This window comes from Myxine glutinosa, chromosome 4 (assembly GCF_964187855.1).
Source record: "Myxine glutinosa chromosome 4, kmMyxGlut1.1, whole genome shotgun sequence".
Taxonomy (NCBI): Eukaryota; Metazoa; Chordata; class Myxini; order Myxiniformes; family Myxinidae; genus Myxine; species Myxine glutinosa.
The window spans coordinates 28,144,611-28,164,772 of NC_136264.1; the positions used below are offsets into that span (position 1 = coordinate 28,144,611).

General features: G+C 44.7%; 1 protein-coding gene across 1 annotated transcript in view; it reads left to right on the forward strand.

The window, feature by feature from the left end:
• Positions 1-279: 279 nt before the first annotated feature.
• LOC137424540 (protein kinase C iota type) overlaps positions 280-20,162 on the forward strand; it is a gene marked incomplete at its 5' end in the record, with an annotated part of 105,234 nt that continues 85,351 nt past the window's right edge. The window contains 4 exon segments of the mRNA XM_078775571.1: positions 280-330; positions 8,328-8,413; positions 11,627-11,755; positions 15,094-15,190. Of these exon segments, the coding sequence (XP_078631697.1) occupies positions 280-330; positions 8,328-8,413; positions 11,627-11,755; positions 15,094-15,190 (363 nt within the window).

The window sequence follows — 20,162 nt, forward strand, 5'->3', positions numbered from 1 at the left end:
GCCGAGGGTAATAAGCAAACAATTGACATTATTTGTTTTGATGTATTCTCTGCACGTTCGATAACGACTTTGATGAAGCCAAATTGCTTGAATGGTACTTGTCATCTTATTACGTGTTTGTAAATAGGCCGATTGCTCATACAAAATCAAAGCAGGTAATCCACAGTTTTGTATCGCATCGCATAGTTTCTGAATATCGTATCATGCTGTACAGTGCACGCTATCTGCACTGGGGCTCGTGAAAACTCAACCCTTGTGGGTTTGTGTGTCTGTGTGCAGTGTTTCCAAGTGTACCCGAGAGACCCGGTATGCCTTGCCCAGGGGAAGACAGTAAGTGGCTGAACAGCTCCGTTTGTTGCATTGCTCCTTGTACCATTTGCTGCTTCCTGCTTATTTTAACCTCGAGTCTTACATGTCATTGTGCAGTTTGCATTACTCGTGCAATTGGTGAAGGAAATACGGCTTGTGGAATTGTGTACGCAAAGATACAAAATCCCCTACAGGCCACTTAGTCTTGCAGTGGTTTTTAATGATGGATTTGTATTCCTTGTTTACTCCTTATTCTTAGGCCCGGGTTGGCCAAGATTTGTCGACTTGTTTTCGGTGATTTTTTTTTTTTTTGTACTTTTCTATATGACGGGTCTTATGCTGGTATGTTTGTGTGTGCGTGTGTGTGTAATTGGTTGTTATCTCCAAATGTGCGTTTCAGAAGGTGGAAGAGAGCCCTCCCAGGTCCGTGTGTGTGTGTGTGTGTGTGTGTGTGTGTGTGTGTGTGTGTGTGTGTGTGTGTGTGTGTGTGTGTGTGTGTGTGTGTGTGTGTGTGTGTGTGTGTGTGTGTGTGTGTGTGTGTGTGTGTGTGTGTGTGTGTGTGTGTGTAAAAATATGTCATGTATAATATGTGTATGATCAGTGATCACATATCAATATATGTGTATAATATGTATGTGTGTACAATCCCAAGTGTGTATGTGGATGTGTAAATCACGATTCAAGTATGTGTGTGATTCGTGTATTCGTGTATGATGCGTGTGTACGTGCTGCCGCCATGGGTCGGCAGCTTCACTTGCGAGTCTCTAAGACTGAGGATTCCCTGGTCCTGAAGCATCCATCTTCACCCCAGCAAGGAACCAAGACTCATGAACCAAGTCTCTCTACCAATATCCGTGCCACGATTAATGGATCCTTCCCCAGTCCTGAAGCAGCCATCTTCACCATAGCAAGGAACCAAGACTCATGGACCAAGTCTCTCTACCAATATCCGTGCCACGATTAATGGATCCTTCCCCAGTCCTGAAGCAGCCATCTTCACCATAGCAAGGAACCATGACTCATGGACCAAGTCTCTCTACCTTATCCGTGCCACGTTTAATGGATCCTTCCCCAGTCCTGAAGCATCCAGCTTCACCCCAGCAAGGAACCATGACTCATGGACCAAGTCTCTCTACCTTATCCGTGCCACGTTTAATGGATCCTTCCCCAGTCCTGAAGCATCCAGCTTCACCCCAGCAAGGAACCATGACTCATGGACCAAGCCATCTCCTTATCCATGTTCCGTTTCCCCCTCCTTCCCCTCAGTGATGACGATGTAGATCCTCATGACCTCCTGTGTGGCCTCCTAGGTATGCCCGAGTACACCCTGTCTCGGTCTCTTCCTTCTCGGTCTCTTCCTTCTCGGTCTCTTCCTTCTCGGTCTCTTCCTTCTCGGTCTCTTCCTTCTCGGTCTCTTCCTTCTCGGTCTCTTCCTTCTCGGTCTCTTCCTTCTCGGTCTCCTCCTTCTTAGTCTCATGCTTGCCTGGCCTCACCCTTCCTTGACTGGATAAAGTCATAAAAACCCAACAAGCTGCAAGGCAAGGCCAGGGCGCTAGGCCATGGCCCAAACGCACGTCGAACGGGCGTGATACCAGGAGGTGTGTGTGTGTGTGTGTGTGTGTGTGTGTGTGTGTGTGTGTGTGTGTGTGTGTGTGTGTGTGTGTGTGTGTGTGTGTGTGTGTGTGTGTGTGTGTGTGTGTGTGTGTGCGCGCTCTCTATTATGGAGCCTTAGCAAAAGTATTAAGAAAAAAACTTTGGTCAGGTGAAGGAAGAGTGTAGCTGATGGACTCGTATTAATGGTACTGATGTAGCGCCATAGTGGTATGCCTTTGAGTCAGTGTTCAAAGTGGTATGGCCGCCCGCCCCAGTTTTATATACTATTATAATTGCCATTAATTCCAATTATATTGATTTCATTTTATTCCTCTTCTTAACACACATTTGCTTTGCTCCTGCTTGCTTGTGTTTTAATATTCCGTCCGCAGATGAATATGGCACAATGGGAATGAACTGCACGATTTTGGAGATTGATAATGAGACGAGATGTTGTTTTGTGTGTGAAGTTGTGAATCTTGTGCGAATGGATGTACTTTAAAAAATTAAAATCCCTCATCCGTTTTATAGCTTAAGGTGATCTGAGTTCCCTCCGTTGTCACATGAGCTGTGACCTTTCTCTGTGACATTGCGTCGATGTGTAAGGAGAAACACGCTGTGAATTTGGGATGGAGTGATAGGAAGAGGGGGTTACATTCCTCTTGCACTGCCCTTGTATTCTTCTGCCTCTTCCTTTGCAATCCCCACCACACCCCTCGCATCTCTTCCTTTTTCACTTCCATCTTACCATCTCTGCTTCCTTTTCTTCCAACTTCTCCTTTCCTTGAGTCTCCTACCTCTTCCCATCTCATCACATGCCCTCCCATATTCTTTCCAGTCCTTCCTTCCCTTTCTTCTCCCCTTCACAGTCTGCCATCACTGAGAATCAGCGTGCATTGGCTGGGTGATGTCGGAGATATGGCAAGAGTGGGCAGCTGATCTCTGATTAAACAGGCAGCTTTCCACCCTCTGTCTCTCTCTATCTCTCATCGTTTTCAGAAATCTACCTCTCATTTCTAACTTCACTCTGGCATTATATATTTATTTTATCTTTATCTTATATCATTATACAGTGCGTATCAAAAAAAAGGTAATCCGAAATCAAGGGGTTAATATGCAGAGGTTATTTATTATGACAATTTACATGTGGTTTACTAATTAAGAGGAGATCCTCAGCTTTCCATTGATACCTTCCATGCATCATTGGTGTCACACATGACCGAGTACATGTTCATTGAAAATGACAAGTTCAAATCGCATTTTTACAAGTTTGGCTAATCGATGCAAGTCAGGATAATTGGTGCAAAATGAACGTCAGATGTGAACTTTTCTCAGGAATGATTGGCCTTTATGCACCCACACCTTCAACATGTCCACCTCCCCTTTCAACACAAAGCTCACAGCGGCGGAGCATGCCCTGAACTGCTCGTCTCACCATAGCCGGGTCATTGCGCAAAGCATCCACTTCATGTCGAATACGGCCCTGCAATTCGTCAAGATCACAGGGAGGAGTTACGAACACCTTGTTCTTTAAATGTCCCCAAAGGAAATAATCACATTGTGTGAGGTCACGTGATCTTGGCGGCCATTCCACTGCATGTTTGAGGGTGATGACTCGGTCTCCAAAGAGTTCCCTCAGTCGATCTTGGACAGCGATAAGACGATGTGCTGGGGTGCCGTCTTGGGCCCACCAGAGATATCTGAAGACACCACGAACCTGTCGCTCAAAGTTCTCCTCCAGCTGCGGTAAAACTTCATCATTGATCATCTGCAGATACCTGTTACCATTGCCATTCCTTTGAAAGAAAAATGGTCTGATCACCTGACCACTTCCACAAAGTCCCAACCAAACAGTCCACTTATGTCGATTCATGTTGGTGTCAAAATTAAATTCCGGGGGTTGTCCTGTCGGTGCATATTCAAGAACATTATGGGTATTGACCTTGCTGTCCTTGGCGAAAGCAGCTTCGTCACCGATAACGAGATACCGCAGGAAATTGATATCTGCTTCACAACGTGCTATCAACCATCTGGCAAGCACCAGCCTCCTGGCAAAATCCCCTGGCGTAAGTTGATGCCGGATGTGAATCCGATATGGATGTTGGTGGAGGTCCAGTCTTGTGATTTGGTTGAATGTTGCCGAAGGCAATCCCGTCCCATTTCGTCTTGCGCTGGTATCCCTAGGATCCTCCAAAACTTGCTGCCTTACTGCTGCAATGTTCATTTCCGATCGCCCAGTACGCCTCCTACCAGAATTCCCCTTGTTACCGTTGAGGCTAGTGCCATGCTCTTGGTATTTTCTAACATTCGCCCAGATGGTTTTGGCTGCTGGAGGCTCCCGTTCTGGGAAACGTTCCCTGAACGCATCACGAGTTCGCTGCAAACTTCCAGTTTGGTGAAAGGTTGTAACCACGAAGGTCCGCTGTTCAGTCGTAAGTTGAACCATCTTTTCAATGACTCAGACTGTCTCTAAACCCATACACTGTAGGCCCATCTTAAATACCCATCTTAAACAAAGGATGACGCAACCGATGATTACCAGACCAGCTTAACAATTTTACATAATCAACTTGGCACTCGACAAGTAATGCGTCCATTTCAAACTGTCTTGCACCGATTAGCCAAACTTGTAAAAATGCGATTTGAACTTGTCATTTTCAATGAACATGTACTCGGTCATGTGTGACAGCAATGATGCATGAAAGGCATCAATGGAAAGCTGAGGATCTCCTCATAATTGGTAAACCACATGTAAATTGTCAAACTAAATAACCTTTGCATATTAACCCCTTGAATTCGGATTACCTTTTTTTTGATACGCACTGTATATATTTTTTAAATCTTCATAATACAATTTTTTATTTTGGATATATATCCTTGTCTACAGTCTTCACCAACCTGCACTTTCACCATCCCAGTTTTCACCACAAGCTTGGCCCGCAATCTCTGTCCCGTTATAAATATTTTCTTGTTGCCCCACACCTCCTTCCAATGCATTTTTCTTACCCCAGTTGTTCTTTATCCCGACCCCCCATGCACATATCTCATCATCTTTGCAATGGGAGAGAAGACAGAAAGAGTTGGAAGAATTGGAAAAGGAGGTGAAACTTGAGAGGGCCTCAGGAAAATAACAATTAGATTAGATTAGAGTTTTTCTGTTCTTTTCTTTTTGTCTTTCAATCTTTCTTTGCTGTCTTCTGCTCTTACTTCTTTAATTCACATATTTAGCTTTTTGCCTCAACTTGTTTTTCTACCTTCTTGGTCTTTCATTCTTCATTTTTCTCCTAACTTCCATCTTTCTACACTCTTTACTCTTAGTTTTGTTCAAACCCCCTTCCATCTCCTTTTATCGGTTCTTCCTTTCGTTTACCTCTGCCTTTTCACACCTTTTTTCCTTCTCACTTTTTCACAACTTACACACAATCACCCAATACTTCACCCCACCCTGTTACTATTTTCTTCTTAGTCTTCTACTTCTTCCTCTCTCCTTCTTCTTCGTCTTCTTCTTTTTCCTCCCCTCCCATTACCATTTGGCTTCCCCATTCTCACTACAGAATCTTAATTCTCCTTTCAGCCTCTTCTCCTTCCTCAGATATTCTTTCCCACTTTTGGATTTCTTCTGAAGATTCCTTATTTTTTCCATTCAATAACCTCTCATTATCATCTTTCTTTTTAATTTCATTTCCAGCCCCTTAAATTTCCCCTCCGTTTGCTTGCATTTAATGTTCCTGTACCTTACATTTCCTCCTCCTTTCCTTGCATTTCCTTTTCCTACTACATTGCTTCACTCCCCTCCTTACATTTCCTCTCACACTCCTTACATTTACACTCTCCAGTGCCTTTTCATTTTTTTTATACCACATCACTTTTCCATTCCTTTTCATGCTTCAGATTTCCATTCCTGTCCTAAAAATCTCATACTTTTCTATCACCCCCTCCCCCACCCCTCCTCAAACTATCTGCTTCTCTTTTAATATCCCACTCTCCCCTTCATATTACCCACCCCAGTGATGCATTTCTTCTCCCCACCACTTACATCTCCTCTTTGCTTTCCTTCCTTGCATTCCCTCTCTCCATATTACATAGCTTTTCCCCCTTTTTTTCAGTCCACTCCATCTCTTTAAGGTCTCTACCACATCATATTCCTCTCATCTTCCCTCCCCCATTTCCATCCACTATCTCCACCTCTTTATCCCCTCCCATTTCATGATATAAATTTTTGTTCATCTACTTTGCCTTCTTCACTCCATCCCTTCCTCTACTATTCACAGCCACTCCACTCACTCCTTCCTTCATAATCTCTCATTTCCTTTTACATCCCCCCTTCTATTTTCCTCCGACTCTTCGACTCTGCTGTGTTTGCCCAACCTGTCTCCACCCTCAACCACATTTACCATTCTTCTGCCTTTCCTTTTCTCTGCCCTCTCTTTCACTGCCCACACACTTTGCCATCTCACTTCTCCATTTTTGCCATTCTTCTCACTTTGTGACTCGTTCCCTCACTTGCCCTCTCCCCACTTTTCAAAACTTTCCCAAACAAACAACCCCCACTCTCTTTTCCTCTTTCCTTATTCCCTTTTTATTGTTTTCCCACTCTTTCTTCTCCTTATTTTTCTTTCCCTCAGTTCCTCCCATTATTCATTCTTGCCTTTTCCTTTTTTTTTTTTTTTTTTTTTTTTTGTATACAAGATCGAGGCTCGTGAAAGAGCGAACTCCTTAACTCCTTAACACACATTAAGCTTTAACTCCCAGGCTGTTTGTTCGTATACAGCTGCCTTCCCTGTCTGCTTTATCAAAGTGGTACTTATATTGTTTGTGTTGAACGATACACATACACACACACATATATATATATATATATATATACTGTATATATACTGTATATAAACAGGAATCAAATTCCTGCGAGGGGCTAAGTGTGGAAAAAATTCTGACAACGCGGGGCTCGAACCACGGACCTCCGTTGATAACGCGTCAACAGCCCACTGCGCTATTGAGCCAGCCACAATCTCCTCAGAACTTTTCCACACTTAACACTGCGAGCTTTATCATGGCCGATGTCTTACGTGCCTGCTAAGCAGACCCGGAATTTTAGCGTAAGTATATGCATGCGTATGTACGTGTGAATAAGTAGAAATGCATTGAAGATTAATTCAAATACAATTTTATAAACAGGAATCAAATTCCTGCGAGGGGCTAAGTGTGAAAAAAATTCTGACTCAACACGGGGCATACATATATATATATAGAGAGAGAGAGAGAGAGAGAGAGAGAGAGAGAGAGAGAGAGAGAGAGAGAGAGAGAGAGAGAGAGAGAGAGAGAGAGAGAGAGAGAGAGAGAGAGAGAGAGAGAGAGAGAGAGAGAGAGAGAGAGAGATAGAGATAGAGATAGAGATATAGATAGATAGATAGATATGTAGATATGTATACTGTATACTGTATATATATATATCGTAAGGTTTGAATCCAACACCTTTGGGGTGCAACCAGTCCTTGTCCTGCTGTTGGCAACAAAATTATTTAATTTATCTCCCACCTAAACTGTGGGCATTGAGTAAGACTAAAAAGCATGAGAAGGAAAATTGAGGAGATGAAAGAGGATATGGGAAGAGAAACAGGTATGATTAGAAGCAGGGATAAAGGTAAGCAAAGGCAAAAGAGGAAGATTTGTTGAATCGGCAAGCTGAACACAGTAGCCATCTCAGCATCAAATCTGTGAGTTCACATGTAAAATGGTACAGTTGGCTGCTAGAAGGAGCTACCATGACTCGCAAAACTGGAAAGAGGGCATTAAAATGAAATGGCTGCAGTTACATGTGCACCGTACAAGGTGAAATTTTATAAAATTTAGCATTTATTTGTTTTGGCTCAGACATTTTCTACCCGTGAAGCATCCAACCAGTTCTCTGTTCTGAATATTGCATGAGATACGCTCCTGATCCTGGGAAGGGCACACCCCAGCATCCTTTACCTCTCCCTCTCAACGTTCTGCAATCCCGGCCCCTCCTTGCTTTTCACTCTTCCTTCCCACGCGTGTTTATTGCTCCTTTTCCTATGTGCATCGCGTCTTGTACATGCTATTGGAAGATTTGCAAGAACGTTCCTTTGTTCATTCTGCGTGTGCCGCTTGCTGCTTGCCTTCTAGCATTAAAATGCGTCCCTTGCACGCTGCCTCTTCCTAATGCGTGCTTGCCCTGGCAAGCACAGCAATCGCCCGATAACCCAAGGTGCCAGGTTAGCTCTGTTATATGGTGCAATGCTTGAGGTTGACGATAATGTTGTTACTATTTTATGATTGCAAAAGGTTATAATGACAACTGAGTTGGATTGTGTGCAACACAGAGAATGCTAATGGATGAGAGGATGGTCATATTAAATTAAGTGACATGTGCTTGGTTGGGTTGCTGTGTTCCTACTTTATGGCAGAGTCTATATATCGTCGAGGGGCACGGCGATGGCGGAAGTTGTACCGTGTGAATGGGCACACCTTTCAAGCAAAGCGCTTTAACCGGGTAAGGCCTAGCTTTCCTGAACCATTCCCATCAACACAACTCCAACATTCCACCTGACTTGTTACTGTTGTGTGACAGATTATGTTCCCGGTTGCCCATTCCACCTCCCTAACAGATGTTAACCCTGCTCCACCTCAACCTCACGTTTGAGTATTGCTCCACCTTGTCTGCGTTTGTGATCCCTGCTCCACCTCTCCCACATTTGTGAGGCCACCCCGTGTGCCCCACTTTTCTGAATCCGCTCCACCTCGCATGTGTTTGTGAGCCTCCTCCGCCTCTTCGGCCTTTGTGAGCCCCCTCCGCCTCTGTGAGCCCCACTCCGCCTCTTCGGCCTTTGTGAGCCCCCTCCACCTCTTCGGGCTTTGTGAGCCTCCTCCGCCTTTTCGGCCTTTGTGGGCCCCCTCCACCTCTTCGGCCTTTGTGAGCCTCTTCGGCCTTCATGAGGCCACTCCACCTCTCCCACATTTGTAAGCCTGTTCTGCCTCTCCCATGTTTGTGGGCCCATTCTGCATCTCATGTTTTTGTGAGCCCGATGCCCTCTCCCATGTTTGTGAACCTGCTCCATCTCTCCCATGCATGTGAGCCCACTCCACCTCTCCCACATTTGTGAGCCTGCTGCACCTCTCCAACTTTTGTGAGCCCTGCCTTACCTCTTCCACATTTGTGAACCCGTTCTGCCTCTTTGATGTTCATGAGCCACTCTCTGTCTTTCCCACAATTGTGAGATGTACCTGCTCCACCTTATCCACATTTGTGTGACATGAGCCACCTCTTCCATGTTGTGGACCTGTGCTGCCTCTCCCATGTTGTGCACTTGTGCTGCCTCTCTTATGTTGTGAACCTGTGCCGCCTCTCCCTCGCTTGAGCCTGTGTTACCTCTCCCATATTGTGGACCTATGCCGGGTCTCCAGTGTTTATGAGCCTGTGCCAGCTCTCCGGCGTTCCTGAACCTGTGCCGGCTCTTTGGCGTTCGTGAACCTATGCAGGCTCTCCATGGTTTGTAAGCCTATGCAGTTGTTGGAACCCATCTGTGGATCGGTCCCATCGGCCGATGGGTCTGACCCATCTGTGGATGCACGAGAAATGACAATGCAGACCCATCGGCCGATGGGTCTGCGCCATCTGCGGATGTGTTGTTCACCTTGAAGGAATGTGTATGTATCAATGGTGGATGAGTATGTTTATTTGAACCTAAAAATAAGCAATTGATGTCATAAATGTTTATAAAGCAGTCCGTGACATGTGGTTTGTCGATAACCGTTTGTCGATAAGATAAAAATAAGATAATATTTTTAGGTTCAAATAAACATACTCATCCACCATTGATGCATACACATTCCTTCAAGGTGAACAACACATCCGCAGATGGCGCAGACCCATCGGCCGATGGGTCTGCATTGTCATTTCTCGTGCATCCACAGATGGGTCAGACCCATCGGCCGATGGGACCGATCCACAGATGGGTTCCAACACAGTCACTCATGTTTGTGAGCCCCCATCCTCCTCTCTTGTCTTTGTGAGTACCGACTCCGGCACTTGTGAATCTGGCTTACCCCATCCATGCGCTCATGACACCTGACTCTGTGTCGCCCTCTCTCAAAACAATATATTACATTTTTCCCCACTGGGGACATACTGCAGTCCTCATCCCCATCCGTGATCTACTACTACCTTTTTCTCAAAGTCCTGACCAACCACTAAAACACCTTTCCACCAGTCGTGATCAACCGCTACCTCTTTCCAGCAGTCGTGATCAACTGCTACATCTTCCCAGCAGTCGTGACCAACCGCAACCCCTTTCCAACAGTTGGGAAACTGCTTCCCCTTTTGGTTGCTTGTAACCAATCGCTTCCCCTTTTGGTTGCTTGTGACTGACCGCTTCCCCTTTTTGTTGCTTGTGATTGACCGCTTCCCTTTTGGTTGCTTCTGACTGACCGCTTCCCCTTTTGGTTGCTTCTGACTGACCGCTTCCCGTTTTGGTTGCTTCTGACTGACCGCTTCCCCTTTTGGTTGCTTGTGACTGACCGCTTCCCCTTTTGGTTGCTTGTGACTGACCGCTTCCCCTTTTGGTTGCTTCTGACTGACCGCTTCCCCTTTTGGTTGCTTCTGAATGACCGCTTCCCCTTTTGGTTGCTTGTGACTGACCGCTTCCCCTTTTGGTTGCTTCTGACTGACCGCTTCCCCTTTTGGTTGCTTCTGACTGACCGCTTCCCCTTTTGGTTGCTTGTGACTGACCACTTCCCCTTTTGGTTGCTTGTGACTGACCGCTTCCCCTTTTTGTTGCTTGTGATTGACCGCTTCCCCTTTTGGTTGCTTCTGACTGACCGCTTCCCCTTTTGGTTGCTTCTGACTGACCGCTTCCCCTTTTGGTTGCTTGTGACTGACCGCTTCCCCTTTTGGTTGCTTCTGACTGACCGCTTCCCCTTTTGGTTGCTTCTGACTGACCGCTTCCCCTTTTGGTTGCTTCTGACTGACCGCTTCCCCTTTTGGTTGCTTCTGACTGACCGCTTCCCCTTTTGGTTGCTTGTGACTGACCGCTTCCCCTTTTGGTTGCTTGTGACTGACCGCTTCCCCTTTTGGTTGCTTGTGATTGACCGCTTCCCCTTTTGGTTGCCCGTGACCGACTGCCTCCCATTTCGGTTGCCCATGACTGACCTATTGCCCTTTGTTTTCTCCTAATACACGTGTCTCCCACTACCCTTTAGTCCCCAAGTTACCGATTCTGGCTTTGTAAACTTCCACAACCTCTCCCATTTGTACACCCCACAAAACTTTCCTCGTCTCTGCTTGGATTGCCTACTTCCGCTCACCGCAGCTCCATGTCTCATTTCTACTAGCTATTCACTCGTGTCTTTCCTAAAGTAGTCGGGCTTATGCTTCCTCAGATTATTCCTACCGAATGGTATCTGCAGATTTATGCTTCCTCAGATCTTCCAGACCTAATTTTATATTACTGTTTATAATTTATTGTTTCCTGACTTGAAATTTCTAATACAGTACAGCAACATTTCCCTGGCTTTTTTCACATGCTTGTTGTAGCTTCCACCTTGCCATTTGCCACCAGACTGATGCAAATATGAACTCTTTGGTTCTTGTAATTTAATGTGTTTGTTATTTCATCCTCGATTCTCCCACCCTTTTCATGGTCCTCTTCCATTAATTTTACTTCTCCTAATGTCTGTCTCCTCATCTCACCCCCATACCAATCTCTAGCGAGCATTTTGTGCAATCTGCCAGGACCGGATATGGGGTCTGGGCAGACAGGGTTACAAATGCATCAGCTGCAAGCTTCTCGTGCATAAAAAGTGTCACCGCTTGGTGCACATCGACTGCACGCATATGGTACTTCACCTCGTACACCTCACCGCTGATCATCGTGTATTCTGGAAACTTTACCATGAGCCGCACGCTGGTTATTTTTTATTATGCCAGTTTATGTGTAGTTTATAAGATGTGCAGATTGTGTTTGATCCAGGAGAAATGATCATGATACGTGGTCCTTACCTTCCAAGTACTTGTGTGAAGGCAAATCCAACCTGAGAGTATTTTCCTCTTCTTCTTTTTCTCTGTAGCCCTTCACATTTAGTGGCTCTCAGGCTTGTTTAGGGTGAATTTCAATAAATAAATAAAAACTTGAGATTATTAATTAATGTTATCTCAAAATCACGAGAGAATTTTCAACGTGACATGGACTTCTTATTCTGGAAAAGCAAGTATAGGTCCTTCACCTATTTCTCAAGGTAGTCCCCTGCTCACACGTTTCCCCTCGCAATGAGGTACCACCTTGATGCCATATGCTGGGAAATCTTTAGGATGGGTATGCAGCCATTTCAGGACACGTGTTTTGATTTCTTCATCATTTTTAAACTTAATGCCCCACAACGGTTTGTTGAGTGGTCCAAAAACATTTAAAAAATTTTTTTATATTTGAGTGGTATGTTCGATCATTTAGAACTTTCCACTCCATATTTGCTCATCCCATTTGCTGTGTGAGGATAAGCATCATTGTGGAGTTGTCAAGGTACTGTTCCCCCCTCTGGGCTGGTGCTCCTGCCTCACACCTAGCTCGGCTTCACGCTGTTGAAACCAAAGCTTTCAGAATCATTGGAATCTCCTGCGATGAAGCTAACTCCGAGGGCCTTTCACTCACTCACCGCAGGCAGATTGGTGGTCTTTCTGTCTTCTACCGACTCCTCTCTGGCCTTGACCCCCCCCCCCCCCCAGCTCTCTCTGTGCTCTGTCCCCCTAATATTCCTACAGGTCGCACAAGATCTGCCAGCAACCCTCTTATGATTAAACTGCCAAAATCAAGGCTCTCTGCTCACCTTCACTCTTTCATTCCTCTTTTCTGCCGCCTCTGGAACAAACTCCCCCACTCCCTTCAATCGCACTCCTCCCTCCAGGTCTTTAAAACAGCTGTACACCACCATCTCTTATCCTCCCCCATCCAAAACCTTGATCTTTTCTACCCCCGCTAATTCACCCCAGATACACTTTTTTTGAAATTCGAACTTCTTACCTGGAAATCCTTGCAGTGTTCATATGTTTTATACATCTCCCACCTCCCCCCAAGCCCTCCCCCTCCCACATTTCTCTCGATGTCCTTGCTCTCAAATGTTGTGTCTGTGTCCTTCCCCCTCTCTCCCCATCTTGTGTTCCGCTCCCCTTATTTTGTGTTTTATGTGTCGGTTGACTTTTTGTGTGATTAATGTTAGCTCTTTCACGAGCCTCGATCTTGTATACAAAAACAAGGAAAAAAAAAGAAGGCCTGGGACAGCAAACCTAGCAGTTGCCTGCGTGTTGTCTAACATATCGTGTAACAAGTCACTCTTGGAATGTTCATTGCTCGTCTTTCCACATTTTAGAAATTTCACATAAATTAAACCGTTGAGGTCCCAAAACACTATTGCCATAAGTTTTCCTACAGATGGTTGAACATTGAAAAGAAATGTTCTTGTTGAGAACCAAGAATATCTGTCTTCACTCCCTATTTAGTTCACTTTGACCCTGGCGTGAAATTATGCACGGGGATCTCATCACATGTCCCAATCTTCTCCAATAAATCATCTCGTGGTGGTGCTCCAAGAATTCTGACGCAATGGTTACGTGCTTTTGCCTTTTGATCAAACATGAGGCGTTTTGGTGCCCACCTTGAACCACCTTTATTGAATTTCAAGTGAGAATTATATTATTGTTTCCACTCTTCAACACGGACATCCGATTCTGCAATTCCTTGTTTCACTTTCCGGCAATTCTCCAAAATAAGCTGTTCAACACGTTGAATGTGAGCTTGAGTGATTGTTTTTTGAGATATTTTGAGATTGAGAGATTTTGAGATTTTTTTTGAGATTTTTTGAGATTGAGATTGAGAGATTTTGAGATTGAGAGTTTTTTTGAGAGATTTTTTGAGAGATTTTGAGAGACAAAAGAGAAATTTGAAAGAGATTTTCGAAAGAAAGAGACAAAAAAAAAGACAAAAAAGAAAAACAAAAGACAAAAGACAAAAGAGACAACTCTCAAACTTGAGACATTTTCGGTTTCGCATGAAAAATGTTCAAAATCGATTATTATCAATTTGCTACCATTGTTGGACTCGCTGTGCCATTTAAATACGCAACTACATGAAAGACATGCACCACCAAATTGTGCCAACGGTCTCCTGTGAATTTAATCCATCTGGTTTGATGGTCCTCACAAGGAACTTGATGACATCCTTCTGTTCCAAAGCAGAGAATACAGCGTTGGCAACCATCTTGGTTTCACCCAGAATGCCTTGACCAACAATGATGTCACTTCCTATGTCATTGCACAAAACTTTCAACATGAATATTTTACCCTCGCCAGAAGAGAAGGTATTGCATTTGAGTCCGTTTGTTTGTTTGTTTGTCTGCACAGAATAAATATGATTTTCTCTGCAACCGTTGGTCCGATTAACAGGAAATTTTCACCATAGGTGTAACTCCACCTGTAGCATTTTTAATGGTAATTATGACGTCATAGGTCACGTGGTATGGGCGCCATCTTGGAAAAACTTTACACCTCTATATCTCCGAAACGCTGCATAGAAAAAATTGAGACATGGCTCATTGTAAAGAACTCTCCATGTGGAATAACATATGTTTATAATGATGTCATAGGTTCCTCCATTATGACGTCATAATTTGACAAGTACAACTTCATCCGATCAAGATGAAATTTCTTGAGCATCATCAGAGGTTTGCACTTTACCAAGTGCCCTTCTAGTTATCTCTGCCACCTAAGGTGGACAGAGGGTATTTCAAAAATGTAGTCATGTGCAAAAGTTTTTATCGCTCTTCCATGAGCTTCAATTTTGTTTACAAAAAATATATATATAGAAAAATATACAAGACCAAATGTTTTTTTCTGTTACAGCAGACTAATGATAAATATCATTAATAAGCCTTGTGTTGCCTTAACGGTTAAGGTGGCTGGCTGGGTTGACTCAGCCTGTCATCCTTCCGAGGTCGGCAAAATGAGTACCGGCTGACTGGTAACAGGGGCGCTGCATCAGCAGCACAGCTGTGCTTCCAGAAAGTGATGCTGCCAGCAGTCACGAGCTGCATACGATACAATAACATATTAATATAATTGTTTTTTACCCGTTGTACCCGTTCATTGGTTTGTACCCCTGATGGTCTGACTCTTTCCACCTTGTTCAGGATAATTCCACCATGCCATCCCCTCAAGAATCACGCAGCCTGCCCACCTCACCATATGCTGGAAACTCTTCTGGAAACAACCTGGACGGAAGTGAAGGTTAATTTTATTCTTTCATTTTCCCTTTTTCATTCTTACAACCTTTTGGTGACATCGATTAGAGTTGGATCTTTAATGAATCTCTTTTACTTCCTTGTATTCTTTGGTTTGTTTTATTTATTTAAACTTTTACATACACGCACATGCACACACACACATATTATACATATTATATATACACGTATTACAAACACACACGCACACATACTAAACTTTAACAGGTGGATACTTTGCTATACTTTTAGGTGGATACTTTGAGACCTGGGAGAGTCCTCCATTCCACCTTCTGAAACCCACATATGTAGATGACAACCAATAACACACACACACACACACACACACACACACACACACACACACACACACACACACACACACACACACACACACACACACACACACACACACACACACACTTGTAGTTACCCTGCGCTCACGAAGCGAAAAGCGGGGTTAAGCAATCGGGTGCATATGTGTGCCGTGTCTGCATTTTAAAAATTCATTTTCTCAGCAACCGTTGGTCCGATTGACATGAAATTTTACCGTAGGCGCGCCTCTGCCTGTAGATTTTTTTGCTGATAATTATGACATCATAGGTCACATGGTACGGATGCCATCTTGGAAAAACGTTACACCTCTATATCTCCCAAACCGCTCAATGGAAAAAATGGAAACATGGCTCATTGTCAAGTACACCCCATGGGGAATAAGATATGTTAATGATGACGTCATAGGTGCCTCCATTATGACGTCATAATTCGACAAGTACAACGCTTGAACTGATCAGTATGAAAAAAAAAAATCCTCCAACTGTTAGTCCGATGAACACGAAATTTTCAGAATATGAGCGGCTCCTCCTGTAGAATTGTTCTAATGATAATTATGATGTCATAGGTCACGTGGTACAGGCGCCATCTTGGAAAAATCGAAAAACTTTGCACCTTTACATCTCTGAAACCGCTCCATGGAAAAAATTGAAACATGCCTCATTGTCAAGTACTCCCCTTTGGGAATAAGATTGTTACTGATTATGTCAGTGGTGCTGTAATTATGATGTCATAATTCGACAGGGACAATGCTTAGCCTGATCAGTTTGAAATTTATTGAGCGTAATCTATGCAACAATTTTATTAGAGAATAAAAATTTACGATGGAATTGCTCACGTGGTCTGGCCGCCATATTGGATCAAAGGAAAAAAAAACGTTCAAAAACAGAAGAGTTGGCTCGCACCAAGCTGACTGTGCAGTGTAAGTATTTGATGAATACCATTTAGTTTACATAGCAGCACAATGTGTTTCATACAAATTGCAGTATATTCATTGCACCCCCCCCTACCCCCCCCCCCCCCCCCCTGGAAAGTGGGTGCTAAATTGAGGGGAAAAAAATCAGATGTGATGGCTAAAATAAATGACACCAGGGGAATGTAGGAGGAGTATCGAAAGAAAGGAACGGAGGCTTGGTGGAGGTACGGGTAAAGAGAGGATAGGGATGTATGGAGCATATAGAGGAGGGGGAAAGACGAGGTGAAGTTAGCTGACTTTTCTTACCTTCCTGTCCTGTATGGGTTTTGTACTTTTTTTTTTGTATACAAGATCGAGGCTCGTGAAAGAGCGAACATTAATCACACAGAAAGACAAACAGACACACAAAACAAATAACATCGGGAGCGGTAGACAAGATGGGGAGAGAGGGGGAAGGACACAAACACAACATTTGAGAGCAGGGACAGAGAGACATGGAGACATCGAGAGAACTGTGGGAGGGAGAGGGCTTTGGGGGGGAGGCATGGGAAGGGGGGGGGGGTGGGAGAGGTATAAAACATATGGACACTGCCAAGACTTCCAGGAAAGAAGTTGGAATTTCAAACAAGGTGGATCTGGGGTGAATTAGTGGGGGTAGAAAAGATCAAGGTTTTGGATGGGGGAAGATAAGAGATGGTGGTGAACAGCTGTTTTGAAGACCTGGAGGGAGGAGTGTGATTGAAGTGAGTGTGGGAGTTTGTTCCAGAGGCGGGAGAAAAGAGGAATGAAAGAGTGAAGGTGAGCAGAGAGCCGAGATTTCGGCAGTTTAACCATCAGAGGGTGGCTGGCAGATCTTGTGCGACCTGTAGGAATATTTGGGGGATAGAGCACAGAGAGAGCTGGGGGAGCAAGGCCGGAGAGGAGTCGGTAGAAGACAGAAAGACCACCTACCTGCCTGCGGTGAGTGAGTGAAAGGCCCTCAGAGATAGCTTCATCGCGGGAGATTCCAATGATTCTGAAAGCTTTGGATTCAACAGCGTGAAGCCGAGCCAGGTGTGAGGCAGGAGCACCAGCCCATAGGGGAGAACAGTATTCCATTGAGCTGCGGATGAAAGCCTTGTATGTGGTGAGGAGCTCAGGTGTGCCTAGGAAGGACTTCGCACGACAGAGGATGCCCAGTCGGCGACTGGCGTTGGAGGCCAGCTTGGAAATGTGGTTTTCCCAAGAAAGATCATGGCAGATGGTGAGACCCAAAAGCTTGAGCGACAGAACTTCTTGGAGAGGATTGTTGAGAAAGTAGATGGGAGGGTTGTCCAGTCGATCTTTTTGGAGAGACATAGTAAGAGTGTGAGATTTGTCAGGATTGAAAGACATGTTCCACATGTTTGACCAGTCTGTGATTTTGTCCAGGTCTTCAGAGAGTGAGGAGGCTGCAGACTGCCGATCTGAGGGAAGAGGAACGGAGCGGCAGAGAGTGGAGTCATCAGCAAAGAGATACAGAGGATTTTCCAGAGAGTCGGAGAGATCATTGATAAAGACCAGAAAAAGCATAGGGCCCAGCACACTGCCTTGGGGAATTCCAGCCTGAACGGGAAGGGGAGATGAGAGAAATCCATTCAGGGCCACACGTTGACTACGACCAGAGAGGAAGTCCGCAAGCCATGCATGGAGATTTCCATGGATACCATAGGAGGAGAGTTTGGTGAGCAGAGCTGGGTGCCAGACCGTATCGAAGGCACGTGATATGTCAAGGGAGACAGCTCTGATTTCCTGTTTGGCATTGAGGACCTCCATCCATTGTTGAGACAGCAGAAGCAGCATGTCCAGAGTAGAGTGACCTGGTCTGAAACCAAATTGATGATCAGAGATCAAGCCATTGGAGAAGAGGAAAGATTTCATATCCGAAGCAATGATGGATTCCATGACTTTGCTGATAATTGGGAGCAGGCTGATTGGTCTGTAGTTGCAAGGATCTGTTTTTGCACCTTTTTTGTGTAAAGCAGTAATGTTTGCTGATTTCCAGGATGCTGGCAGATGACCTTGAGCAAAGGATAGGGTGAAAAGAACAGAGAGAGGGTGAGATAGAGCGGCAGAGCAGGATTTTAGGACCCGTGGGCTGATGCCATCTGGTCCAATTGCAGAATCAGAGTCGAGGTTTGACAAAAACTCCTCCACCTTGTCAGGAGAGAAGGTCACAGAGTCCAGGAGCAGTTTGGTTCGACTGGGAAAGGTGGGAACAGAGAGAGATGGGTTTGGGACTAAGGATTTTGAGGCAAACACAGAGTTGAGGCATTCGGCTTTGTCACGTGCGATGTCAACTGTGTGGCCATTTGAGGTAAGGGAGGGGATGGAGGGGGAACAAACACCAGAAACGGATTTGACCAGACGCCACCAGGATTTGGAGGAAGGAGACAGGTTTGAGAGTTCATTCTTGAGTGAGGAGAGATAGTGCTTCCTGGCACTCCTGAGGGTAGACACACACTTGTTCCGAGCTTGGTGGAAGGAACTGAGATTTCCTTCAGTTGGATTAGCCTTCCAAGAGGCAAAGGCAAGTTGTTTCAGGGCAACTGCCTCACCACAAGATTCAGTGTACCATGGACGGGAGGAAGGGTAAGACAACTGAAGGCGAGATGGGATAAATCTGTGCATGAGAGAGATCAGTTTGCTTTGGAAGAATTCACAGGAAGAATTGATGTCAGAGGCAGTGGAGATGGGAGACCAATCCAGACGATTGATGGGTGCTTGAAGACCGTCCCAGTCGGCCTGAGTGAAATGCCAGACTCGTCGACGCTGAGGAGGCTCTCTGAGAATGGCCAGAGAGATGTCCACTTTGACAAGCACATGATCAGAAGAACCGATTGGAGCAGAAGAAGAGCAGCAGACATTAGCAGGGAAGTTAGTCATAATCAAGTCTAGAAGAGAAGATACTCCATTGGCTGAGATCCGGGTCGGGAAATTGACAGATTGTGTCAATCCCAGTGAGTCACAGAAGTCCTTTGCTTGGTGACCATTTCAGGCTGTTACATAAGTGTTTGTTTCACTTCCACCACTTTTATTTTCACTAAAGCTTACCTGATTGATCCTGCTTACTTGAAGTTGGAAAATACAACTTTGTTTAACATAACCAGAATCGGTGCCATAATGGTTGGAGGATCTACCCTGAGTCTGCGAGGTCAGAGGTTCGATCATGATCCCCGACTGAGTCATACCAAAGACATAAAATGGTGTGTGCTGCTTCCTTGCTCGACACTCAGCATTTAAAAAGAATAGAGCACAGATGAACAATCATAGGTTGGAAACCATTACGCTGGTTTGATGGGACTAATGGCCTCCTCCTCTGTTGAAATTCCTTGTAAGGAAACTATTATTATTTTTATTATTATTATTTATACCGCACAACCACGAAGCGACATGTGTGGATAAGCAATTGGTTCAGTCTCTCCGTCTGTCTGCCTGTCTACAGACATGTGTCTATGATCAAGAAACTACTTCATTTCAATTTAATATCATATTTTGAATATTGCAGAACACAAATTGTGACATGAATCGTAACACGAACCTACAGTTTAGCAGTATTTTGGCTCTGGATTTGGCAAATTGTACAGAATCTCATCCCGATTGCACAAATGAAGAAGAACCTTTCTAACACACCATGTTTAATTCTAAAGGTTTCTAAAGTGTAATTCTAATGGGATCTGAAGGGTAATTCTAAATTGTTCCAAAGGGTAAT